At 38.4% G+C, this 27560-nt stretch overlaps 1 protein-coding gene and 1 non-coding gene across 5 annotated transcripts in view; one reads left to right on the top strand and one right to left on the bottom strand.

Annotated features, from left to right (window-relative positions):
• The window catches only part of RPS6KC1 (ribosomal protein S6 kinase C1), a 232629-nt gene that overhangs the window by 114016 nt on the left and 91053 nt on the right, over positions 1–27560 (top strand). For all 4 annotated transcript variants that reach the window (XM_067029882.1, XM_067029876.1, XM_059073278.2 and 1 more), the window contains one exon: positions 27399–27514. In XM_067029882.1, the coding sequence (XP_066885983.1) occupies positions 27399–27514 (116 nt within the window). The remainder of the gene's footprint in view (positions 1–27398; positions 27515–27560) is intronic.
• Positions 25485–25557, bottom strand: TRNAG-CCC (transfer RNA glycine (anticodon CCC)). Its single transcript has one exon. It is a non-coding gene; the product is annotated as a tRNA-Gly (tRNA).

Below are 27560 nucleotides of genomic sequence, written 5' to 3'. Positions count from 1 at the left end.
ACAGTGTTCAGAAGCATTGTGAAGGTAGGCATCCTTGTCTTTTAAAATTAATTAATTAATTAATTAATTAATTTTTGGCTGCATTGGGTCTTCATTGCTGCCTGCGGGCTTCCTGTAGTTGTGGCAAGCAAGGACTACTCTTCGTTGCAGTGCATGGCCTTCTCATTGCAGTGGCTTCTCTCATTGCGGAACACAGGCTCTAGGCATGAGGGCTTCAGTAGTTGTGGCACATGGGCTCAGTAGTTGTGGCTTATGGGCTCTAGAGCACAGGCTCAGTAGTTGTGGTGCACGGGCTTAGTTGCTACACGTCATGTGGGATCTTACTGGACCAGGGCTCAAATCCATGTCCCCTGCATTGGTAGGCGGATTCTTAACCACTGTGCCACCGGGGACTTTCCAGCATCCTTGTCTTGTTCCAGATCTTAGGGGGAAAGCTTTTAGTTTTTTACCATTGAATATGACGTTAGTAATTGGTTTTTCATAGGTGTCCTTTATAATGTTGAAGAAGTTTCCTACTATTTCTAGTTTTCTGGATGGTTTTATCAAGAAAGAGAGATTCTGTTAAGCAGAATTACAAGTTTACAACACAAATTTATTATTTTATGGTTTTGTAGGTTAGAAATATGACATGAATCTTACTGGGCTGAAATCAAAGTGTGGGCAGGACTGTATTCCCTTCCAGAGACTGTAGGGGAGAATGGGTTTCCTTGCCTTTTCTAGCTTCTAGAGGACATCTGCATGTCTTCTTCCATTTTGAAAGCCAGCAATCTTGTATCTCTCTGATCATTTTTCCATAGTTACATCTCACTCTGATCCTTAGCAAGGACACGTTACGTGATTCAAGAACCCATTTGGGCTTCCCTGGTGGCGCAGTGGTTGAGAGTCCGCCTGCCGATGCAGGGGACACGGGTTTGTGCCCCAGTCCGGGAAGATCCCACATGCCGCAGAACGGCTAGGCCCGTGAGCCATGGCAGCTGAGCCTGTGCGTCTGGAGCCTGTGCTCCGCAACAGGAGAGGCCACAACAGTGAGAGGCCCACGTAATGCAAAAAAAAAAAAAAAAAATCAACAACAACAACAAAAACCCATGTGATTTGGTTGGGCCCACCCTGATAATCCAGGAAAATTGCCATGTCTCAAGATTCATAACCTTAATCACATTTGTAAAGTTGTTTTAGCCAAGTAAAGTAATATATTCATAGGTTCCTTGGTTAGGATACAGACATCTTAGGAGTCCATTAGTCTGCCTATGGCACTTGTGAATTACTAAGTAATATACTTCTTTGTATATTATAAGTATACTATTTAATATCCCAGCAATTGAGATTTTTCAGATTATCTTTTTGTTACCGATTTCTAACTTAATTCCATGGTGCCCAGTGGACTTTGTCTGAATGGTTTTAATTTTTTGAAATTTGTTGTGGCTTTCTTTATGGCCAAGCCATCCTATTTAATCGTTTTTGCACAGGGCTTTGAAATGGGGATTCTTTAAAAAAAAAAATTTAATTAATTATTTTTAACATCTTTATTGGAGTATAATTGCTTTACAATGGTGTGTTAGTTTCTGCTTTATGAGAAAGTGAATTAGTTATACACATACATATGTTCCCATATCTCTTCCCTCTTGCGTCTCCCTCCCTCCCACCCTCCCTCTCCCACCTCTCTAGGTGGTCACAAACCACCGAGCTGGTCTCCCTGTGCTATGCGGCTGCTTCCCACTAACTATCTATTTTACATTTGATAGTGTATATATGTCCATGCCACTCTCTCACTTTGTCACAGCTTACCCTTCCCCCTCCCTATATCCTCAAGTCCATTCTCTAGTAGGTCTGTGTCTTTATTCCTGTCTTACCCTTAGGTTCTTCATGATCGTTTTTTTTTTCTTAGATTCCATATATATGTGTTAGCATACGGTATTTGTTTTTCTCTTTCTGACTTACTTCACTCGGTATGACAGACTCTCGGTCCATCCACCTCATTACAAATAACTCAATTTCATTTCTTTTTATGGCTGAGTAATATTCCATTGTATATATGTGCCACATCTTCTTTATCCATTAATCTGTTGATGGACATTTAGGTTGCTTCCATGTCCTGGCTGTTGTAAATAGAGCTGCCATGAACACTGTGGTACATGACTCTTTTTTTGTGGTACGCGGGCCTCTCACTGTTGTGGCCTCTCCCGTTGTGGAGCACAGGCTCCGGACGCTCAGGCTCAGTGGCCAGGGCTCACGGGCCTAGCTGCTCCACGGCATGTGGGATCTTCCCAGACTGGGGCTCAAACCCATGTCCCCTGCATTGGCAGGTGGACTCTCAACCACTTTGCCACCAGGGAAGCCCATGACTCTTTTTGAATTATGGTTTTCTCAGGGTATATGCCCAGTAGTGGGATTGCTGGGTCGTATGGTAATTCTATTTTTAGTTTTTTAAGGAACCTCCAGACTGTTTTCCATAGTGGCTGTATCAATTTACATTCCCACCAACAGTGCAAGAGTGTTCCCTTTTCTCCACACCCTCTCCAGCATTTAGTGTTTGTAGATTTTTTTGATGATGGCCATTCTGACCGGTATGATATGATACCTCATTGTAGTTTTGATTTACATTTCTCTAATGATTAATGATGTTGAACATTCTTTCATGTGTTTGTTGGTAATCTGTATTTCTTCTTTGGAGAAATGTCTATTTAGGTCTTCTGCCCATTTTTGGATTGAGCTGCATGAGCTGCTTGTAAATTTTGGAGATTAATCCTTTGTCAGTTGCTTCATTTGCAAATATTTTCTCCCATTCTGAGGGTTGTCTTTTGGTCTTGTTTATGGTTTCCTTTGCTGTGCAAAATCTTTTAAGTTCATTAGGTCCCATTTGGTTTTTTTTGTTTTTATTTCCATTTCTCTAGGAGGTGGGTGAAAAAGGATCTTGCTGTGATGTATGTCATAGAGTGTTCTGCCTATGTTTTCCTCTAAGAGTTTGATAGTGTCTGGCCTTACATTTAGGTCTTTAATCCATTTTGAGTTTATTTTTGTATATGGTGTTAGGGAGTGTTCTAATTTCATACTTTTACATATAGCTGTCCAGTTTTCCCAGCACCACTTATTGAAGAGGCTGTCTTTTCTCCATTGTATATTCTTGCCTCCTTTATGAAAGATACAGTGACCATACGTGCGTGGGTTTATCTCTGGGCTTTCTCTCCTGTTCCATTGATCTATATTTCTGTTTTTGTGCCAGTACCATACTGTTTTGATTACTGTAGCTTTTGTAGTATAGTCTGAAGTCAGGGAGCCTGATTCCTCCAGCTCCATTTTTTGTTCTCGAGATTGCTTTGGCTGTTCGGGGTCTTTTGTGTTTCCATACAAATTGTGAAATTTTTTGTTTTAGTTCTGTGAAAAATGCCAGTGGTAGTTTGATAGGGATTGCATTGAATCTGTAGATTGCTTTGGGTTGTAGAGTCATTTTCACAATGTTGATTCTTCCATCCAAGAACATGGTATATCTCTCCATCTATTTGTATCATCTTTAATTTCTTTCATCAGTGTCTTATAATTTTCTGCGTACAGGTCTTTTGTCTCCTTAGGTAGGTTTATTTCTAGATATTTTATTCTCTTTGTTGCAATGGTAAATGGGAGTGTTTTCTTAATTTCACTGTCAGATTTTTCATCATTAGTGTATAGGAATGCCAGAGATTTCTGTGCATTAATTTTGTATCCTGCTACTTTACCAAATTCATTGATTAACTCTAGCAGTTTTCTGGTAGCACCTTTAGGATTCTCTATGTATAGTGTCATGTCATCTGCAAACAGTGACAGCTTTACTTCTTCTTTTCCGATTTGGATTCCAAATACAGGCCAATATCACTGATGAGCATAGATGCAAAAATCCTCCACAAAATATTAGCAAACAGAATCCAACAGCACATTAAAAGGATCATACACCATGATCAAGTGGGGTTTATTCCAGGAATGCAAGGATTCATCAATATATGCAAATCAATTAACGTGATACACCATATTAACAAATTGAAGGAGAAAGACCATATGATCATCTCAATAAATGCAGAGAAAGCTTTCGACAAAATTCAACACCCATTTATGATAAAAACCATTCAGAAAGTAGGCATAGAGGGAACTTTCCTCAACATAATAAAGGCCATATATGACAAACCCACAGCCAACATCATCCTCAATGGTGAAAGACTGAAACCATTTCCACTAAGATCAGGAACAAGACAAGTTTGCCCACTCTCACCACTATTATTCAGCATAGTTTTGGCAGTTTTAGCCACAGCAATCAGAGAAGTAATGGGGATTCTTAATAGAGTTATTTGAAGGTTTCATCATACTTTCTGTAATACTGCTATTGTATTTATGTTTGTAGAACATTTTCTTACCTTTTAGTAGTCTCTGCCTTATTATTATTATTATTATTTTTTGTGGTATGCGGACCTCTCCCTGTTGTGGCCTCTCCTGCTGCGGAGCACAGGCTCCGGATGTGCAGGCTCAGCGGCCATGGCTCACGGGCCCAGCTGCTCCACGGCACGTGGGATCCTCCTGGACCGGGGCACGAACCCGTGTCCCCTCCATTGGCAGGTGGACTCTCAACCACTGCACCACCAAGGAAGCCCTATTAGTACTTCTTAATGGCTAACCTATCCACTTTTTCTTTTTAGAACCTCAGTTGTTTCTATTTTTGTATTTATCTTAGTTTTCATGAGCCATCATTTCAAAAAGTCTTTTGGCAGATACCTTAATCTCCCTTGCTTTTTTGACCTTACATCACTTTTACCTGGGAGATCTCCAGCTATGGATTAAGTTATACACTTGTTTTGGAGTATCCATGAATTTCCCATATTTCTGGCTTACAGAGGTTGCTAACCAAAATGAATTCATTGTTACTAATCTTAACTGGGCCCTCAATAATTATACTTATCCTTGATGTTCCTTGGTTAACTCACATGTATACACTCTGCAGTGATTGTATTTCATACAATCGCTGATTTTCCTAAATCTCTTCTGCTTTTCCAGTGACACCACACTTTTCTTCATTTTCTCTCCTAGGTTGCCTTTTCTAAGTCTACTTTGCTAGCTTCTTCTTTTCCATTTGACATTTAACTGTTGAAATTTGTTGATTCTTGGTTGTTAACCTTCTTAAGCTCCTTACCCTGCTTTCTTAGATTATTTCAGCATTACATAGTTTTGGAGACTATCTACAATAACATTGTATAATAGAAATATAATGTAAGACACATTTAAATTTTTCCATTAGCCACATTACAACTAGGACTCCCACTACTGGCCAGTATGGGTAACAGGGTAACTATATTTACTCTCCTTCAGGAAGGAACAAAAAAACCAGACAAAGTATATGTAACAATGGTTTTCAAGACACTGGATATTAAGTAATGAAGGACAGTGTTTTCTGAGGAACAGGAAATAAGCATGATGAGTCTTATGATTGTCCAGCTTACTGTGTTGAGTTTCCAGGCTCAAGGACAGGGAACAAGGAACAGGGAAGCTAGGTGGATCATGGCAAAACCTCTGAGTTGAATAGATGGAGCTGAGAGTCCACAAAGGCCAAAGCTAGAGTTTGCAGTTAGAGCTTGAAGGACCATTACTTGATGTCTAGGGAAGAGATGACCGTATATAGATTTACAGAGTGTCCCCTGGAATATTTAGCAGAGTACAGATTGGTGCATGGATGCGGAGAAACTTTCCATAGTCATGGAAAGGTTCCCTGAAAGGATCAAGGGAAACATTCTGGGCATTCACCCTGGGCTGAGAATAGTGTCTGTTCCTAAAAGGTAGTCTTGAAAACCTCAACCATGGGGAGTTGGGTAGAATACTCAGAAGAGTCTTGCTCCAGTAGGGTGGAGTAACAGTTAGCTCTAGGCCCACCCTAACAAATTTTAGAAGTTAAGACCTGCCAAAATGAAACTGCTTCCAAGAAATATAACTATCCCAGAACAAAACTCAGTAATACCTAAAAGCTTTCCAATTCAATTAAAACATTCTGCTGGTTCAAGAAGCCCAACAAACCCCAAACATAAGAAACATGAAAACAACACTAAGGCATATTATAATCAAATTGCTCAAAACCAGTGATAAAGGAAAAATCTTAAACTTAAAAGCAGGCAGAAAAAAAAACCAAACATGAATTGAAGAACAAAGGAAAGAGTGACATCAGATTTCCGGCATAAATAATGCAAATAAGTAGACAACTGATTAACATCTTTAACATAGTGGAAATTAAAAAAACCTGTCGATTGAGAATTCTGTACCCAGTGAAAATATATTTAAAAAATGAATGCTGATTTTTTCTGTTTTAGCAGTTATTGAGACAGCTCTGACTGATGTTGAATTGTCTGTTTCTCCCTTTATTTCTTTCAGTTTTTGCTTCATCTACTTTGGGACTCCGTCATTAGCCACATAATTTTTTTATGACTGTTATATCTTCCTGATTAATTTAACTTTTTAACATTATAATCTTTTGTCTCTATTAAAATTTTTTTTCTTAAATTCTTTTTGTTGGATGTTAGTATAGGTATCTACCTCTCTCATTACTTTTTGTGTGATATATGTTTTTCCAATCTATTACTTTAAACCTGTTTGTCTGAATCAAATTCTGTCTCCTATAGACAGGATGTAGTTAGATCCTTTTTTTAAAAAGAAACATGAGTCTTATAACCTCTGCTTTTTTTTTTTTTTTTTTTTTTGTGGTATGCGGGCCTCTCACTGTTGTGGCCTCCCCCATTGCAGAGCACAGGCTCTGGACACACAGGCTCCATGGCCAGGCTCACGGGCCCAGCCGCTCTGCGGCATGTGGGATCTTCCTCGACCAGGGCACAAACCCGCGTCCCCTGCATTGGCAGGCGGACTCTCAACCACTGTGCCACCAGGGAATCCCTAACCTCTGCTTTTTGATTGGCATGTTTAATCCATATACATTTAATGTATTTAATAATATCATTGGATTTATGTCTGCTCTCATACTATTTGTTTTCTATATGTTCCATTTCTTTGTTTTTACTGCCTCCTCTGTGGTAAGTAGATATTCTAGGGTACCTTTATTATCTGTTTTTTTTTCTAGGCTATCTCATTTTGACTTTGATTTGACTATGATTTTCCATAGTGGTTCTTCTGAAGATTATAGTAATAAACATTTTAACTTAAAACATTCTACTTCAGAGTAAAACTACCTTAATTCTAGTGATAAAGAGAAACTTTGCTTCAGTATAGCATCCTTCCCTTCCTTCTACTTTTTGCTAGTATTGTCATATATGTTACATCTTAATATAAAAGCCCTACAATGCAGTTTTACAATTATTGATTAAATTTACTTGTCTTTTAAACCAGTTTGGGGAAGAAATGAAAAGAATATATTTATGCTGTCTTTTAAAAATTTTACCTAAGTAATTTCCTTGCTCTCTTTATTTATTTACTTTTTAAATTTGGATTTCAGTTACTCTCTGGTGTCATTTCCTTTTCTTTCTTTCTTGTGGGTTTTTTTTTTTTTCCCTGCTTCAGTATTTCTTGTAAGGCAGGTCTACTAGCAACAAATTCTCTTAATGTTTATGTAAGAATGTTTATTTTGTCTTTATTGTTGAAAGATAGTTTTCCTGGATATTGGATTCTTGGTTAACTGTTTTTTTTCCTTTTCAGCATATTGAATATGCCATACCACTGCCTTTTGGTTTTCATTTTTCTGATAATAAGTCAGTTGTTAAATTTTGTTAAAATCCCCTAGCATGTGATAAGTAATGTTTCTTTTGCTACTTTTAAGATTTTCTGTTTTGGCTTTTGACAGTTTGGCTGTTATATATTTGGGTGTGAATCTCTATGTTTATCCTTCTTTTTTTTTTTTAAAATAAATTTATTTAGTTTATTTTTGGCTGTGTTGGGTCTTCATTGCTGCATGTGGGCTTTCTCTAGTTGTGGTGAGCAGGGGCTACTCTTCGTTGCCGTGCGTGGGCTTCTCATTGCAGTGGCTTCTCTTGTTGCAGAGTATGGCCTCTAGGTGCGCAGGCTTCAGTAGTTGTGGAGTGCAGGCTCAGTAGTTGTGGCTCGCAGGCTCTAGAGCGCAGGCTCAGTAGTTGTGGCGCATGGGCTTAGTTGCTCCGAGGCATGTGGGATCTTCCTGGACCAGGGCTCAAACCCGTGTCCCCTGCATTGGCAGGCGGATTCTTAACCACTGCGCCACCAGGGAAGTCCCTATCCTTCTTAATGTTTGTTGTATCCTTGGTATTTGATGACCTTCTTAGATATGTAGATCATTTTGGAGAAATTTTCACCTTTCTTTTTAAAAACATTTATTTGCTTGGCTGTGCTGGGTCTTAGTTGTGGCATGTGGGATCTTCGTTGCCGCGTGCGGGATCTTCGTTGTGGCGTTCGGGATCTTTTAGTTGCGGCATGTAGGCTCAGTTGCGGCATGTGGGCTCTTTTAGTTGTGGCATGTGGGATCTAGTTCCCTGACCAGGGATTGAACCTGGGCCCCCTGCATTGGGAGCACATAGTCTTAACTGCTGGACCACCAGGGAAGTCCCTTACCTATTAAAATATTCCTTTCTTCCATTTCCCCCATCTCTTTTATTTTTTTGGACTGCATTATTTGTATGTTAGTGTGCTTTATGTCTGAATTTGGTTCTTCCCCTACACCCTCCCTCTTTTTTTTATTGTTCAGTTTTATTCAGACTGAATAATGTCTACTCATTTATCTTCAAATTTGCTGTTTCTTTTTTCTGTCAGCTCAGTGTGCTATTGAGTACTTTTTAACTCCAAAATTTCTATTTGGTTCTTTTTTACAATTTCTGTGTTTTCATTGTTAACCTGTATTTGTTGATTCATTGTCTTTGTGCTTTCTTTAATTCCTTAAACATGGTTTCTTTTAGTTCTTTGAACATATTTATAATAATTGTTTGAAGTGTTTGTCTACTAAGATTTACGTATGAGTCCCTTCTGAGACAGTTTTTACTGACTGCTTTTCTCTGTTTATGGGCCATACTTTTCCTGTTTCTTGACATGTCTCATATTTTTTGTTGAAAACTTGATATTTTAGGTAATATAACAACTGTAAGATTCTACCTCCTCCCCTCCGTTTTTCTAGGGTTGTTTGTTGTTGTTGTTGTTTGTGGTCAGCCAGTGATCCTTTAGAGATTATGCTTAAACTGCCTCAGTCAGTGAGGCTTCTGCCATTTGCTGAGAGTGTCTGTGTGTGGGTTAGGGCATTCAAAATTCAGGCGGTTTACGAGTCTTCCCTGGTTTTTACTTTCTGTTTTTGCGTGGTCTCCTGTTCACCAAGAGTGAGAGGATAGCTGTGGCCCTCTGTGGTCTTTTCTGTGCGTGTGTATAACTTTCAAGATCCCTATGAATATGTGGGAGCTTATCAAAGCACACTGTGACTATCTTGTTTCTCAGATTTTCCTGTTAAATTTTTGGCTTGTCTGTTGTCACTGTTTGCTGTTGATTTCAATAGCCTGGAACTTTTTTCAGTGGATATCAGACTAGCCACCCCGGCAGCAGGAAGGCTGTTGATCCTCACATCTGCTATTGACATTGGGCTGGGGATGGGTGGGAGTAGCTGCATGTTAAAACACCCTTGCTTCTCTATTGCAGTTCAGTACTTTTTCCTATATAAATATTTCTTAATTTTTTGTAAGCCTGTAGTCAATTTCCAGAGTTGTTGTTTTTGATAATTTTAACCAGTTTGGTCTGGGAAGAGGTTTTCTCCAGTTCCTCTCTCTGATATTCTGGAAGTCCTACCTTCTGTCATTGCTTTTCTAACAACTTAAAAAATTTTTTTCCTGCTCTGCTCTTGCTTGATGTTAATCCATTCTTTCTGTACCAGTAGAGTAGTCTGAATGATCTTTTAAAAATAGTCTAATCATGCCAGTTTCTTGCATTAAACTCATTGCTTTGAGGATCAAATCCAAAGATATTATGGTCTACAAGGCTATGAATGATTTGGCTTCTTCCTCCCTCTCCAGGCTCATCTTGAACCACTCCTCTTCAGTTATGCTTCTTTAGCCACAGTGGCTGCCTTTTACCTCCTGGCAAGCACCAAGGTCTTTTCTGTGTTGGAACCTTCACATAAGCTATGCTCTGTTTGAGTGCTTTTCTGTGTTGCTTCAGTTGATATCCCCTTGTTCATCAGGTCTCAGTTTCAATGACAGTTCCTCAGTGAAGCCTTTCCTCACCTCTATTCAGACCAGAATAGATTTCCTGAATCTTGTTGTCATTTCACACTGTTTTGCTTCAAGTACTTATCATATTTACAATGAAATAATTATTTATGCAATTATTTATTTAATGAATATCTCCTTGTTTACTTGTAATGTCCTTGAATGCAAGGAATTTTCTCATTCATCATTGTATCTTCTAGTATAGTGGCTTTTCCATAGAAAATCCTCTATAAATATTTTTGAATAAGAATAATTCTATAGATACATATAAATGGGCACTTGACTGGGGGAAGGAGAAAGCTTGTAGGGAAGGCTTCTGGAGGAGGTGATAAATAAGTGAAATCTTAAAGTGTAGTAAATAGCCAGTATGCATTAAGGCAGCTTGTAAAAATGTCAAATAGGCTTAACATGACTCCTGTAGGCACGTCAGTACTCCACACAAACCTCAGTATATTTGTCTTGAAAGTTTGACAATGTGTAGAATTTAGCCATTTGAAATGACATTAATTATATGCATTATTATATTTATATTTGTAGCTATATAAGTAGTGGGAACTCTGTGTTATTTTTTGCTAATATGACCCTGAGTTTGATTTCTAGCTTTAGTAAATAAGCTTCTGTCTTGGTTCCTTTCCTTGTCTTGGTCTTGTCTTTCCTATTTCAGCATCCTGGGAACTAGGACTCTATTCTGTTTTGATTAGACTCAACCCCAGATTGTCCAGAATTAGCATTTGACCTAAAATGCAAACTTGGCAGCTGGGAAACTGTCATGTGATTTACTCTAATACTTTTCTCATTGTTCTTTTTGGGAACAAGGTAGGGATAGACAAACACCTATACTATATTCTAGCAGCTGAATAGACACCTGTAGCATATCACGGTAGCTAATAATCAGGGGAAGAATGGAGTAACTCAGTTTAGAAATATTTGTATCAAAGTAAAGAGTTATATAAGCTTGGACCCAGAAGGGCTAATTCTACATTATCTCTAAAAATTTTGATTGTGAAAATAAACAAAAAACCCTTGTTTCCTAAGAGTTCTTTATTACCACAGTTTTTTAATACTACAGGTTTTCACCATAGATGTTTTAAAAGTTGCCCTTTTTAAAAAGAGAAAAGACACTATAAGAATATTATAGGGTTGTGCTTCTTCCTTAATTTCAGATTTTGTTACCTCTGGAAACAACTTTAGAGATCACATACCTTGGGCCTAGAATAATGTCCATCTGAGGATGATTATTGGTATGCAATATTGTTAATATATAATAATAGTAATAATGATAATTAAGATGTTCTTTCATGTAGTTAGAACTCAAGCAGGATAAATTGAATATGAAGCAGTATGCTTTGGGCAGGTTTTGATTCTTCATTTGTTTGTCTCATGTTAAAGATATATGTGTTTGGTGGTCTAGATGGAACGAATATCATACATTCAAAAAATAATGAACTGGGGCTTCCCTGGTGGCGCAGTGGTTGAGAGTCCGCCTGCCGATGCCAGGGACACAGGTTCATGCCCCGGTCGGGGAAGATCCCACATGCTGCGGAGCGGCTGGGCCCATGAGCCATGGCCACTGAGCTGCGCGTCCGGAGCCTGTGCTCTGCAACGGGAGAGGCCACGACAGTGAGAGGCCCACGTAGTACCGCAAAAAAAAAAAGAACCTTCTGAACCTCTGATGATCAGGAGGCTCAGCATACTGCATCCAATGGGCATAAAGTGCTGCCTTCCCACATGGTTACAACTGAAGCAAGAAAGTCTGGATGAATCATCTGCTGGCATATGTTTCTTGAGTTGTTGGCTATTTTGATGTCGACTTTTATGTTGAGAGTTTCATGTTTTAATGACAAAAGTGTTCACTGGAAATTATAGCCTGGAAAAGAGAACCACTTTCCTGCTTCTGCAAAAAGCTAGGTAAAGCATTGATGTGGGGTAGAGTAGCTGTGGAGTTTTATATTCAGATTGTATGAAGAGTAAACAGAGCATCTAAAATAACCACTTGCACATTGCAACAAACACATCATCATTTGCTTAAAAAAGAGTTATAATTACAGTTGACGAAGCATGGACACCATAAAAAATGCATTAGTTTGGCTTGACACATTAATTACCTGTTTTTGCAGATGTTTTTATGTATTGTTGTGTGAACAGTTTACAAAATAATTACAGGAAAGTCATACGGAAAATAAACTAAGTGGGTGTTTTCTCATCTAAATATTTTCATTCATGTGAATCTTTGTGAGGCACAGCTGCTCTATAGCAAAAACAGAGAGATGAGGATTCTCGAGTTTTCTTTTTTTGTTTTTTATTAGATGGTCTCTGTCATCAGTATCACCACATTTTAATATCTTTAGCAGCACAGTTTAAAAACATAAAATGAGAGGGTTGGTTTAATCCCTGTGATTATTGAAAAAAACCTTGATTCTGATCAGAAGAAATGTAGATATCTACGAGTATTTTAAAATAAACCAAACAAAACTAAAATACCCCAAGTGAAAAACTATTGCTATTTCAGTGCTGGCAGGTCGTTAGGCACTTGGGCAAGGATTTAATCATTATTTTGTTTTTACTTGAGTTACATACTTTTACATAATTCAGCTTAAGCGATATCTTTTTTTTTTTTTTTTTTCCCGTATGCGGGCCTCTCACTGTTGTGGCCTCTCCCATTGCGGAGCACAGGCTCCGGACGCTCAGGCTCAGCGGCCATGGCTCACGGGCCCAGCCGCTCCGCGGCATGTGGGATCCTCCCGGACCGGGGCACGAACCCGTGTCCCCAGCATTGGCCGTCGGACTCTCAACCACTGCGCCACCAGGGAAGCCCTAAGCTATATCTTAATTAAACATTGAGCTAGTTATAAATTGCATGGAAGTTCAGCTTATTTATTCTCTTTTAGGAAGTATTAAAAATGTAAATCTGTTTTTTCTCAGAAGATTATACTGTATTTCTCTTAGTGGTCTCAAAATGTGTTTCATTTGAAAAATAACCAGATCATTGTATCATACTTTTACGAACTGTTAAGAAACACATTTTCCAAAATTGTAATTGTCAAACAATAGAGTTCATAGGCTTCATTTTATTTTACAGAATGGTTTATAATTACTTAGAATATCTGTGTTGTATTTGCCTCACGGATACTGTTATGATAATTTTTCATAAAATTAAACCAAATATAGATTCTCTTTTTAGTCCAGCCATGCCACTTCTATGCTATATTCCTTTTTTATGCATTTCACCTGCACAGATGATAGACAATAATTATACACATTTTCTGACATGTATTTTATGTGACTATTATGAAAGGCACTAAGTTATAGAAGGAGATAATTGAATCATATCTAGGAGTGAAGGTATTATAATCAGACTGTGTAATATTGGTGCAAAATCATTCATTTACTTTTTCATTCATTTGTTTAACAAAATTTTATTGATAGTCTTCTATACGTAATGTCCTATGACAACATTGAAATGACTATAAACATTGAGATGACTGTGTGTCTGGCACATAATAGATGTTCAGTAACTGTTAGACATCTTCCCTTTTGAAAGGGGTAGGAGAGGCAGGAATAAGTGGTATGGAGAACTTTTTCACTCTTGTGCCTTACTTAACAAAAGCTAGTTGCTGGGAGGATTTTCTTTGTTATCTTGAAATGGGCTTCACATGTGATATACTCAGGGAGTAGTGCTTGACACATACTTTGAATTGTTTAAATGTGGTGATATGTAATTTTCACCTTAAATCAGTCTGAAGAAAGATGGGATGGAGTCTTTTCTAATTCTAGTATACACTAAGGCAATTTAATTTTTAAGGTAGGGATGCATTAATGGAGTCTATGAAACTTACAGAATTGAGAAGAATTAACTGCTTATAATCAGTATTTCTGTTGATCATTTTATATCCTCTCAAAGGATATGTGATTCCATATCATGACATCAAGAAAACAGTTGTTGAACTGAGTCTTCCATAGATTTGCTGCTTTTCTTAAGATGTCTCTTATAGCGAGTGAAAAATGAGCAAAAGCTTTTGTATGGTTTGGGGGACTTTCCATATTTACCTGTGTGGCAGATAAAAAACTGTAAGTTTATGTGGAGTTTCCTTTCCAGATTTTCCCCTATCTTATTTTTATTCCATCTTATAAGACAAAATTTAGCTTTTTGGTTTTAATTCTTTATTCCTTTTTCCTTCAATATGTCTCTAGCTCCTTTTAATCTTTTTATCTTAATCTTTTAGAAGCCATTTAATTAGAACATAAGGGACACTTAGGGGATTATTATCATCATCATCATAAGGAACATTTGAGGGATTTTTTATTTATTTACTTTCTTACTTAGAAGAGTTTATTGTCAGAAAGAGACTGTCCAAGCAGTGTTGTTTTGAAGGAATTGAATGATCGGTCTTTTGGGTTCTCCCCTTTAAAAATGCAAAACAAAAATAGGGAGCAGAAAGAAATTGTTGAATCTAAGAGAGGGCTATCTCTGTAGGCATTTAACACCCTATGGTCTAACGATATGTTAGTTTTCACATAGTATTACTGATAGCAGTGTTAAAAAACAAAATTCAAGTGAGTAAGTTTGAAGATCTAATTGGCTTTATTAATGGATTTATGAATTGGGCAGCATCCTGTCTAGCAAGTAGCAGGGAGCTCTAAGGAGCTCCAGAAAAGGAGACGTTTTTAAAGAAAAGGGAGTGGGAAAAGGAAGTCATAAATATAATAAGGATTATTTTGAGCAAGGTCACCTTCCTTTGGGGTCAAAAGGGTTTATCATGCATATTATCTCACTGATCCTGACTGAGAAATTCCAGATTGATTGGTTAAGAGTCCAATCCTGGGGAAGGTTGAAATTACAGTTAGACTAGGTATTAAGTCTTGGTTTGGTGACAGGGGCTTAGCACAAGTGACTCCATTTTGGACCTGTTGTTTCTTTTTCTTTCTTTTTTTAAAAATTCTCCCCTTTTGATCAAACTCTTAGCTTAACTGAGAAACGTGATCACAGTTTAAAGATTATTATAATTATAAAAAAGCAGGATAATTCTCAGTGTTTGGGGTGCATTTCGGAGCCATGGTCCCCAAGATCCAAACCAATCAAAATCAAATAAGTCAAAGAACAACCCTGCTGAAGGAGTCAGCTTTTTAACCAAGTGGCTTGCTCAGTGATTTTATGTAATTGAGTTTCAGCTTCCCCAGAAGTGTTGATCCAGGCATAGCAAGTGGTGTTGAGCACAGCACAGACACCTCCCTGCTCAGCTAAAAGATAATTAAGGACTATACTATTATGAGGAAAAATTTTGGCCAGAGAGTCTAAGGATTTTTGGGGGGCAGCTATTGTTTCAGTAGCAGATAACAGAATATCTTCAAGAATTAAGGAAAATTTTAAAATCACATTCTCAGTTACGTTTACTTTTGACCAGGGAAGCATGGCCTTGCCAGAGGAAGTGAATTCTGAGTCATGAACATCTCCTGGTAGGTCTTTTCTAACTTTCTGTTGTAAATCCATGGGAGTTGACCAGTGAGGTGACTAGTTCATTTGTGGAAAGTTAGGGGTACAGTTGGATAACCTAAGAGGCATTGCACAGTTGTATGCTAGCCATCTAGGCACTCGTAGGTCTGAGGAGAATGATAACCGCCACAAACAAAGACAAACCCTCTTGGGGCACAAACCATTCCCGTGAAAGTGATGCCGCTAATGGACCATTCACAGGGATTGCTGTGTTTGCCATTCAAGCCAGGGGTCAGTTAGGATTTCAGTGCCTACGGAAAGAAAATCTTTTAGCCTGAAATAAAGAGTCATCCACCTTGCAAAGATGGGTGCTGCTGGTGAGATCTCTTAGTGAGTGGGGACAGATCTGATCTAGATAATCATGGGAATGTGGGGGGGCAAATGACCTAAATTATGTAGGTAATTATGTCTCATTGGGGAAGTACAGTTATAATTGGAGAAAGATAAAAAATGGTATTTCATGTGCTGGCCACAAGAGCTGAACTTGGTAAGAGACTTCTTACTAAGTGGGGGCGAGTGGGGTGTTGATCATAGTTTCCAGTGACATTGGGAATAGAAGAAAAATTGGTCACAGGGAGGACCAGGAGATCTCTAGTATCATGGATAGATCGGAATCTTTGGTGACAAATCCAGCAGTCTGAGAAGTTACTCTGCTTAGCATTGGACTGGGAGATAATGTTTTTCCAGGCTAATTCCAGAGTAAATGAAAGAAAGACAAGCATAAAGGGTTTCATGTTTGTTAAAGTATGAAGTCTTGATCCAGCATCATGGGCAGAAGCAATCTACCTGGATGTCAGCTACTTCTCTTCCTTGACAATTTGATTCAGAGGTCCTTAGTGTCTGTACAGGACCAGAGGTCAGGTGGAGCCTTCAGCTGTGAGACATATTATCCGAGGCTCAAGTCTCTGAAGTTTGACTGCCATCCGGGCAGAGAAGAGGACCTGGTTATAGTCCCCTGTAGTCTCTTACAGGAGATTCAGTGGCAGCCTTTAAAACAAAGGCTTAAGTGACTTTAAATTAGAAGGGTGGGGGCTTCCCTGGTGGCGCAGTAGTTGAGAATCCGCCTGCCGATGCAGGGGACACGGGTTCGTGCCCCGGTCTGGGAAGATCCCACATGCCGTGGAGCGGCTGAGCCCGTGAGCCATGGCTGCTGAGCCTGCGCGTCCGGAGCCTCTGCTCCGCAAAGGGAGAGGCCACAGCAGTGAGAGGCCCACGTACCACCAAAAAAAAATTAGAAGGGTGGGAGAAAATTCGAAATGTTAGTTTGGAGAGTGGTAGCCAGATATTTGAGGAAACTAGAAGAATTTAGGATCTAGTTCAGTTTATAGGTGTATAACCAAACCTCAAAGACAGTTAACAGGGTTACTCTAAAATAGACAAAGGTGCAAACATAATTTTTCTCCCTACAGTTATCCCCACTTTTTTTAAAGGATAATTACAGTAAAACTAATCAGTTTGCATTAGACTTGGCCAGATTATTTTCATAAGTGCAGCAAGAATAGTGATTGATTGTATAAGTTCTTTTTAATACTGCTTTGGTGGAACTTTTCATAAGGGATCTCAGATTGAACTCTTAAAAGCCTTTGAGGCTAGGAAGCCAATCCAAGGATCATCACTAGATTTTACCTGCAATACCTACAATTTGAGTGAAGTCCTCTCTTTTCAAGGTTCCTGGGCCTGTCAGGAAGTATAACCTTCCATACTCATCTTGTAAGGCTGATGGTAACCCTGTAAGGCATCAGGCTAATTTTTCCAAGCAGTTCCTTAAAGCTGTCTGGTCATATCTGAGTGTATCCACATTTCTGTCAAATATGACATTCTAGTTAAAGTCTTGGTAATATAACCAGTGTTTCCAATTGTGTTCTGTTACAATGAGAACAGATTCTTATTGAACTTATGCAAATAATGAACTTTATTGCCATGAAGAGAATGCTCAGGAGTTTCTGAATTTTGGTGGGATCAAGTAGGGAGAAAAAGTAAATGTTCCACTTTAGTTCACAAATGTATATTACCAAATTGCTGATAGCTTTAAAAGAAGAGATAAAAGGATTTCCTTAAACCTGGAAAAATGAAAGAACCAGCAATGTTTTAAACAAAAAGTCATAAAAAATTATAATCATCTTCATCAGTTCATTCAGTTCTATGGAATTATTTCTTTTTTAAAATTAATTTTTATTAGAGTATAGTTGCTTTACACTGTAATTAGTTCTTTTTTTTTTTTTTTTTTTTTTTTTGCCGTACACAGGCCTCCCACTGTTGTGGTCTCTCCCGTTGCGGAGCACAGGCTCCGGACGCGCAGGCTCAGCGGCCATGGCTCATGGGCCCAGCCGCTCCGCGGCATGTGGGATCTTCCCGGACCAGGGCACGAACCTGTGTCTCCTGCATCGGCAGGCGGACTCTCAACCACTGTGCCACCAGGGAATCCCCTACACTGTAATTAATTCTTGATCTTCATCTTTTGTTAGCAGTTTTATGAATCCAGTTTTTACTTAGAGTTCTATAAATTCTTAACCAGTTGGTGTTATGATCTGAAAGTTACCAGAAACTAGTATCCTAGAGTACTTGTCAGAATCCTTTCTAGAAATTTCTCTGAAGAAGAAACACTTTTGTAGAACGCTTTAGCAAAAGCATCAGAGTAAAACAATAACCATCTGTAAATGTCAGAAGACTTAAAATGCCTGTGGTTAAAGATCTGACTAGAGTTCATTACAGCACAGTTGACAAGGAAATTTGGTTATTTCTGTGACACACAACACTCCAAGACAATAACTAGAATTATGACTGAAAACATTATCAGATTTATTATTGTTATTATTATAATGTCATTATATGTATTATAATGTTTTATTATAACACTGTCAGATATTAACATATATCAGATTTCTAGGAACTTCATACAATTTTTAGAATACTTTTATACCTATATAAATAGAACATAAAGAAGGCCTAGTATTTTAATTTCTCAATGCTTCACATGTAATTTAACATATCAAATAAGTCTAATTAGTTTAACATCTATCTTTTTATGAGAAGAGAGAACAAATCTTTTGAGATATGACAGGGGCCCTCTGGAAAAATCCCCAAATTAGTTTGAGGTCAGAAAGACTTCTTTTAGAATTTGATTTTTGGGAATTTTGTGAAAAATATCAAACGGTTTAAAAACACTTGGTCAAATAGGGTCATAGGAAACTACGAAACGATGCTTATGTATTTAACCAAAGTGGCAAAGCCTTTACAGGCAAATATAGGTTACATAGTTCTGAGAAAAACTTACTTCTTTTAATATCCAGAGGACTAGGTTTAAGAAATCAAAGACCCGATAAAGACAACAGGGAACATAGGTGATTATTTTGACAGGACACAAGATCTTTGTGTCCCCCACCTCCTCCCTGGCCCTGGCAGATTGTTCAAAAGGTAAAGGACAACCTTTTATAATCTCTTACTATCAAAAGCAGACCAGTAGTCCAAGAAAACTTTGTCCCTTTTAATAGGGAGAAACTCAAATTCTAATTTGACACCAGCTTACGTTTGGTATTGAAACTTAATCAAATTCATTCTAATCTTAGCCAGTCCTGATCACACATAAAATTCCTTTTCCTTATTATTTCTAGTAGTTTTAATTACCTACATGAGAATTTTTAACCCTTAGAAACCTTTAATTTCTAGTGAAAACTGGGAAGTAAGCAATTATGAACTATCTTTTACATTAGCATTCTGTGGATTGGCAGATTCATAAATACTTCTTATAATTTCTAGAAATGTGTTTTCTCATAGACAGTTTCTCAGTGTGGCATAAAACATGCTTATTAATAGATCCAAATGCCTTGAATGTCTCTGTAAAAAGAAGCAAAAATTAGATAAACCTATGTTCAGTAATTAATGTTTCAGTATTTTACCTAGTTTGGAAGTGATCTAGATACTTAATGACTATCCTTTAACTTAACAAAATTTCAGGTTACCAAAAAGATTTGGAGAAACTATTGGAAAGTTCACCTAAAAACTTTTTGTTTTACTGACATCTATTTCATTTACTTGTTTTTTTGTGTTTTTTTTTTGTGGTACGCGGGCCTCTCATTGTTGGGGCCTCTCCCGTTGCGGAGTACGGGCTCCGGACGCACAGGCTCTGGATGCACAGGCTCAGCGGCCATGGCTCACGGGCCCAGCCGCTCCGCGGCGTGTGGGATCTTCCTGGACCAGGGCACGAGCCCATGTCCCCTGCATCGGCAGGCGGACTCTCAACCACTGCACCACCAGGGAAGCCCCATTCACTTGTTTTTAACAATTAAGTTTAGACTGCCCACAAAAACTTCATGAGACGTTAGACAATGTCAGTCTTCATCCCAAGCCATTTTTCTTGCTGACAAATTTTGTAAGAGGTAACATGAACTTATTTGATCTTTAGTTAGCCTAGGCTGAATAAAAGGTGTATATCAACATTATTTTTAGTATGATAACTTTAAAGACGTGTCTGTTTTAATTAAATCAACAAACTTAAAATGAGCTTTTATTTACTAAAGATTATCTCAGATCGAGTGAACCTCAAAAGCATTGGGTTAATTTTTCTTTTATATATATATATATATATATTTTTTTTTTTTTTTAAATTTTTAAATTTTTTATTTTTTTTTTTTTGCGGTACGCGGGCCTCTCACTGTTGTGGCCTCTCCTGTTGCGGAGCACAGGCTCCTAAGAGGGTTGGGGATTATGTGGTAATTTACAGTGTACCTCTATGCGTGGAAATTTTCTTAAGGTTGGCAAGTGACTGAGTGTCAGTAACCCATTCTGTGACCAACTTATCCTAACATGGGAGTCTTTGAGTTAGGTAGTGGGTATTCTAACAGATCTTAAATGCTCAACCCTTACGCATCAGTTTTGAGGCTGTTTTGACTTCTGAGGTTCCTATTAGCATTTAGCCTTTATCTACGTAAAGTAAGCCAAACAAATGTGTACCTTAGTATATACTGAGTCCTAACCAAGAAAAGGCCCTGTGTGTACCATACCAGTTCCCCAATGTGGGATGTGGGACCTTGGACTGGGGAAAGCATTGAATCAGCAGATCTCAACAAATGCGGGCTGTGGACTGGGGACCCCACATAAATAGGGAACTGCATATTGCCACTAACAGTACCTAAGTGGATCCTGGGACAGAATTAAGGGTTGGGGGTTCCACTCTAAAACCTGGGAATTGCAGTCCATGATAAAGCTAGGGGCCTGGGTTCCGGGCAGAACTGTCCACCAGCTCAAGCTGTCTTGCTCTGTAAAGGAAAGCCAGTTATATCTGAAGCTTGATGCAAAGAGAAAGGAGCTCAGAATTGAGAGAAATTTACCGCTGAAAGAAAGTGAACACAAAAAGGGGTTCACAGATACCACACCTGTCTTTCTTGTCCTCGAATGCCATCAGAAGTTTGTTCACTTTGGACCCTGACACTGACACCATATCTGTTAAAAGACAAAATCCAGCTGAGTAAATTTGAAGATCTAATTGACTTTATTGATTCCTGAACCAGGCAGCATCCCATCTAGCAAGTAGAAAGGAGCTCCAGGTAGCTCCAGAAAAGGAAAGGTCTTTAAAGCCAGAGAGGGGATGGGACAAGGGAGTCATAAACAAAAAAAGATTATTTTGAGCAAGACACCTTCCTTTGGGAGACAAAAACGTCTATTGGCTGGTTACCTCCCTGGTGCCGACGAGGAAGTTCCAGACTGACTGGTTAAGATTCCAGTTCTGGGGAAGGTTGAAACTGCGATTAAGTTAGGTATTCTAAAGTTTGGTGACATGGGCTTAGTGGCTCCATTTTGGGCTGTTTGTTTCTTTTTTTAGCTTTTTCTTTTTTAGCTGTTTGTTTCTTTTTTTTAATGGCAGAAAAACTGCTTAAACAACATTGAAAGCGATTATAGTTGAGGCAATGCCTGGGCACAACTATTATTGTGACTATTGCTTTTACTATTCTTTGGTGACTCTTTGAACTTCTAGGGTCACATAACAGTTTAGAAAAAACATTAATAGGGGGTTGGTTAAATGCACATGGGAAGCAGATTCCCTGACTGACCAGGTTTGTTATTCACGGAAAGGCTGATGGCTCTAGATTTGTGGGTGATGTGTAGAACCGCAAATTGCAGTTCTTCTCAAGGTTGCCTTTTGTTTTCAGAACACTTAGCATAAGTCAGAAATGGTAGGCTTTACCTGAAAAGAACAAAGAACCCATTGAATATAATAAATCAGCACTTAAAAAAAACTCTAACCACCAAGGCCATCTCAAACAGGCATATTCTTTTATGTGAATGAAGTTGTTTAAAAAAAAAAAAAGAAGCACCAACAAACAAAAACTTATCCCAGCAAACCCAGGTTGATGTGGATGTTCTTTCTAATGTGATAAATCTGAATGAAAACCAAGCATGCTTGACCAAGAGTAAAGTGACATAGGGCCTATTGGAGAGTGTGGAGTAGAGATAGGAATATAAGATGTGACTAAGTAGAGTCTTTTTTTTTTTTTTTTTTTTTTGCGGTACGCTGGCCTCTCTCTCACTGTTGTGGCCTCTCCCGTTGCGGAGCACAGGCTCCGGACGCGCAGGCTCAGCGGCCATGGCTCACGGGCCCAGCCGCTCCGCGGCATGTGGGATCCTCCCGGACCGGGGCACGAACCCATGTTCCCTGCAATGGCAGGCGGACTCTCAATCACTGCGCCACCAGGGAAGCCCAGTAGAGTCTTATATGGGGATTAAATTCTGTGCATGTGGAGACAGTCAAGTATGGTCAAAATACTCTTGAAAATCCCTTAAAATTTCCCATAAAGTACAGATGTAGACATACTGGCTTTCAAGAAGTCTGATGTGGCCAATTCTTCCTTTAACATTGCTTTTCTTTTGTTGAATCAATGATGAGGAAGTAGCTATATTCTTTTTAGTGACTAAGGGTAGGATAACAGAATTGGAAGAATTGACTTTTTATTCTAGTTCGTGAAACTGATTTTCATTATTTCTGTGAATAAAAATGTCTTTTTTTAAAAAATGGGTAAATGAATAAGGACCTTTGTTTTCCAAGGAAATCCTTGGGTTACAAGGATGTTTGAGAGCCCAGTTTTTCTCAGAGAGGCCCATTCTCTTTTACATAGTGTGAAATTTGTACCTCTTCATAGCTCTGATTTTCTCGTGTGCCTGTCCGTCTTCTTCAGTCTTTCCTTCTCTCTGATTCTACTCTATCTTGTCTGATAGCCTCCTGCCTCAACTCCTTATCTTTATTTTCTCTTCATCTGTTTTTTTTTTTTTTTTTTTTTTTTTTTTTTGCTGTACGCGGGCATCTCACTGCTGTGGCCTCTCCCGTTGCGGAGCACAGGCTCCGGACGCGCAGGCTCAGCGGCCACGGCTCACGGGCCCAGCCGCTCCGCGGCATGTGGGATCCTCCCGGACCGGGGCACGAACCCGTGTCCCCTGCATCGGTAGGCGGACTCTCAACCGCTGCGCCACTAGGGAAGCCCTTCTCTTCATCTTTGTTCCCGTACTCACTTGTACTTGTCCTGTGCTCTGTATTTTTCTTGCTCTACTCAGTAACAGTAGAATAATCTAATTCAAATTCAGTTACCTGAAGTGTGGTAGCATAAGATCTGGTTTAGGTTTAGGCTCTTATTTAACTTTGTGACTGAGAAAGGCATTTCACATCCCTAAGCTTCAATTTCCTCAGTTATAAAAGGAAGGTAATATATTAAATGAATTTGATATAGTGAAGGAGTACCAAATGGTGATGGTCTCTTGGGTAAATTAGAATTTCACAATTCTGTTATCTATAGATTGTGCCTTCTATAATAACTTCTCTTAGTAAATTGAGTCAGGGTTGGTGCTCTGTACTGCTGGATAGCAGTTTTCAAAAATTTTCAATGACAACTTTGAAATTGTTCATTTCTATTCAGCTACACTCTCTTCTTTCATGAATCACACTTTATAATCACTCTAATTCTATTCTTTCTCTTGATCTGAGGTAAAGAAATACGGGTTGACACAATATATAAATATAAGACATCTTTTATGGTACACCAGAACTTTTTGACATAAAGGTTAGTAAGTAAATAATGGAAGCAGTTTTTCTCTTTTGAATGCCAAAGCACAGTGGAAATTCTTGTTCTGTTTGAATGATTAACAGAAATGTAGAGAACTTACTGAAGGTATTGGTTTATCTTCAGGTAGAATTTTTATTGTTTTTAAAGATTTTTTGATGTGGACCATTTTTAAAGTCTTTATTGAGTTTGTTACGATATTGCTTCTGTTTTATGCTTTGGCTTTTGGCCCGGAGGCATGTGGGATCTTAGCTTCCAGACCAGGGATCGAACCTACACCCCCTGCATTGGAAGGCGAAGTCTTAACCACTGGACCACTAGGGAAGTCCCTAGGTAGAATGTTAAATACGTATCCATTTTTAAAAGCATTTATTAAGTGTCTACCTAGATATATTACTGAAGAAATAATAGCCATATGACCTAATATGGGATTAAAAGTTGAATTCCAGGTAACCTAGTTTCCTTGAAAAATAATCATTATATGCTGCGTGTGTGTCTTAAAATGAAGATTAAGAAATTAAGAAGGTTAGAGTCAAAAATTTTGATCAAGTAAAATCTGTTTAAAGTCATATTTATGAATAAGTTGATTACTTGGAGTTATTCTGGAAATCGATAGATTAATATTTTCTTTCTGGTGGTACTCAAAAACCTCAGTAAGTATCCTGCAGCAGAAATCTGCAAGAGGTGGTTTTCATCCTTGGCTGCTGCTATTGATCAGCAGTGCTTGTGACCTACTTTTAAGGGGCTGATAAGGAAGGAGGCATAGTATGTATATTTAAGATTACATTTAAAAAGCCTTCCAGTATTTCCATCACTTCGTTGTTGTTTCCATGGAAGCGGAACCACTATCATCAGCAGGAGTCCATTTCAACTGCTGGCTTCCGGTTCTTGTTTCTCTGTTACTATGGTGACTGCCTCGAAAGCAACAGAAATACCAAAAGTTTAAAAAGCAGCAATTTGATTACAAGATATGGTTTTAACTCTAGCTTTAATTAGGTGTTTTATAATTGACATTTTTGAATTTCAAGTTGATTTTTTTGAAAAAAGAAAAATTTGAAGTTTTATTAAGGCTTAATGACACTGAATTAAATAGAAAAAAAAAAAAACTAAATTGCCATAGTTTCTGTTAGAGTTGAGCCTAAGAAGAACCAAACATTCTAAGTGGGGATTTAAATTAGGGCTTGAAAGGTATAACCTGCAATGAGAAGAGCTAATGATAATGGGAGTAGCAGTTAGAGTCTATGAGCAATAAGCTCAAAACTAAGAATGAGCAGTGTGTCGAAGCAGTGAATGTTTCTTATTTATGTGGCACATTTTATCTTCGAAATATGTTATAGTTAGGTGATTTTCACAGATTATATCCAGTTTTCAACCAAGTAAAAATAAAAACCTTGGGTTTAGAAATTAAGTAAATTTTAAGGACAGAGGCAGGAAGCATCCTGACATTTTATTTGAGGTTTGAAGAGTTGGAGAGTTAATAAATATAGATTGTTCCACAGTTAAAAGGCAGTAGAGATCCCCATCCCTCACCAAGACCAGTTATATTTGTGAATTACTACTCATAAAGGAGAGAAGAGATGGAGTTGTAAGATAAAAGCTGTGAAAGGAAAGGTATTTAAGCAAAATTGCAATCCCAACTTTGTTGCAATTTTTCTTTTTAAAAAAATATTTATTTATTTATTAGGCTGCGCTGGGTCTTAGTTGTGTCACGCGGGATCTTCGTTGTGGTAGGCGGGATCTTTCGTTGAGGCATGCGAACGCTTAGTTGCGGCATGTGGGATCTAGTTCCCTGACCAGGGATCGAACCTGGGGCCCCTGCATTGGGAGTGCAGAGTCTTAGCCACTGGACCACCAGGGAAGTCCCTGTACTTTTTCTTAGAGGTCTGTATTCATTCAGGGTTCTTTGGTTTACATGTGACAAAATCCACTACCTTAGGCAACAAATGGCAGGATTGTAGGTTCAGCTGAAATCAGGGACCCCAGTCACATTAGGTTTTCTTTTTTGGTCTCTCATATTTGTGTCTCTTTTTTTTTTTGCTTTGGCAGAAACTATGGCTGCTGGCAGTTCCCACTCTCTTACTTTCAGCATCAATAACACAGAAGGACTGATTGGTCCAGTTTGTGTTGGGCCAATTTCTCCCTTCTCCAACTGTGGCCAAGAGGATGGGGTTCTATGGTTGGCCCTGCTGTGACAGGGAGGCTCACCCTTGGCTGACAAGTAGTGACTAGAGGGGCTGAGATGTGAAATAAGGTAGCCACTTTCATTCAAACCATGTTGTTAAGGGTTGGTAGTGGTTGGGGGAAGAGGTGGAAGAGTATGAAGGGGAGGAGAAAGGGGCATTTCCCAGAAGAAATAGAAGATGTTGTTCCAGGCAGAAATAAGAAGAGGTTTTTCCACCTGTAATCTCTTGGGGGGAAATATCTGCTTTATTGTAATTCAGTTCACTTCTAATTCAGCAAACCAGGTGACATTATTATGTAGGATTTGGTTTTGAGAGAAAAACCAAGATTGAAAACCTTTACAACTTATTGCTTCCTATAGCACTGGCTCTGTTGTAGTACCTTTTATGTATGTTGTCTCCTTTAATCACTACAGTCATTTGAGGTATATATTTCCATTTTAGAGAATGAGGAAGAGGTTCACAGAGTTGAGATGACTTATCATCGGACACATGACTAACGACAGGCAGAGCCAGAATTCAGATAACTAGGGCTTCTGGAATGTAATCCAGGGTACTTTCCACTGTGTGATTCTTACATTTTGGTTAACTTCATTCAGAAGATGCATAGAGTGAATTATAAAAACAGTACTGTGTATTAAGTGCTTTGATAAAAATGAGTCATGAATACTATTGAATATTATTTATGAAAGGAACCTTAGACATCATGTAGTACAGTGGTTTCAGGCTTTTTGACTTTCAGCCATGGGATCCTTTCTTCAAATGAAATGTTATATTGTAGTCGAGTATATATACAAAATGGGTAAAAGCATAGGATCATCCCACTCTGGAGAGGGGAGATCCAGGAGTGTAACACTTCCTTTTTGAGATCTTGTGTTCTTAGAGGCCACTTTGAATACCCTTTCCTTAGGGAAACCGAGAGCCAGGCAGGGTAAATGATCCTTGTTCACTTTCACATAATATATTACAAGGATTTAAATCACATTATTGTTTTCAGTTGTAAGGTGGGTGACAATTTGTTATTAATGAATAAACCCTGATGCTTACAAAAATCAGAGTGAATTTAGAGTTACCCTAAATAATTTTATTCTCCAGTTTGGTGGTACTTTTATAGCATATCACATCCATGTCGCAGCTTTTATTAAATGTCTCTTGCACTTAGTCCTATTTGTTGAGTTGGACAACCGTATACTGTTTGGACTAGGCTAGTCTCTTGTCCACAGAGCTTTTTACATTACATTCTTTATATATCGGCTCCTCTTATAAAATACATCAAGTTCTCTATACATATTTAAATAGGGGCGTTTCAGAATTTAGATAAATGAAATTCATCTGGGTAATATTTAGACCTTGCTGATATGAATAACTTTGATGTCTGTTTCAATTTTGATCTCTCTCTTCTTTTCAGTTAGAAATGTGAACAAGTGGTAAATTGGGTAAAAGGAAGTTAATCTTCAGTTTGGATAAAAGAAAGTTTATTTATTTTTCACATGTCCTGACTTTTGTTTTTTCCTTTTAGGAGAGTCAAGCCCAACTCGTCGAGAAGCTGTGAAGAGAAGAACCGCAGAATATCTCATGCGAGCAGAGAGTCTCTCTAGCCTTTATGTGAAAACTCAACTTGATGATGTGTCTCAGGTATGTCTTATGTTTCGTTTTGTATTTTCTTTAGACATTTTTGCTG

Source organism: Kogia breviceps, chromosome 1, assembly GCF_026419965.1.
Source record: "Kogia breviceps isolate mKogBre1 chromosome 1, mKogBre1 haplotype 1, whole genome shotgun sequence".
Lineage (NCBI taxonomy): Eukaryota > Metazoa > Chordata > Mammalia > Artiodactyla > Physeteridae > Kogia > Kogia breviceps.
This window is presented reverse-complemented; position numbering and strand designations above follow the sequence as displayed.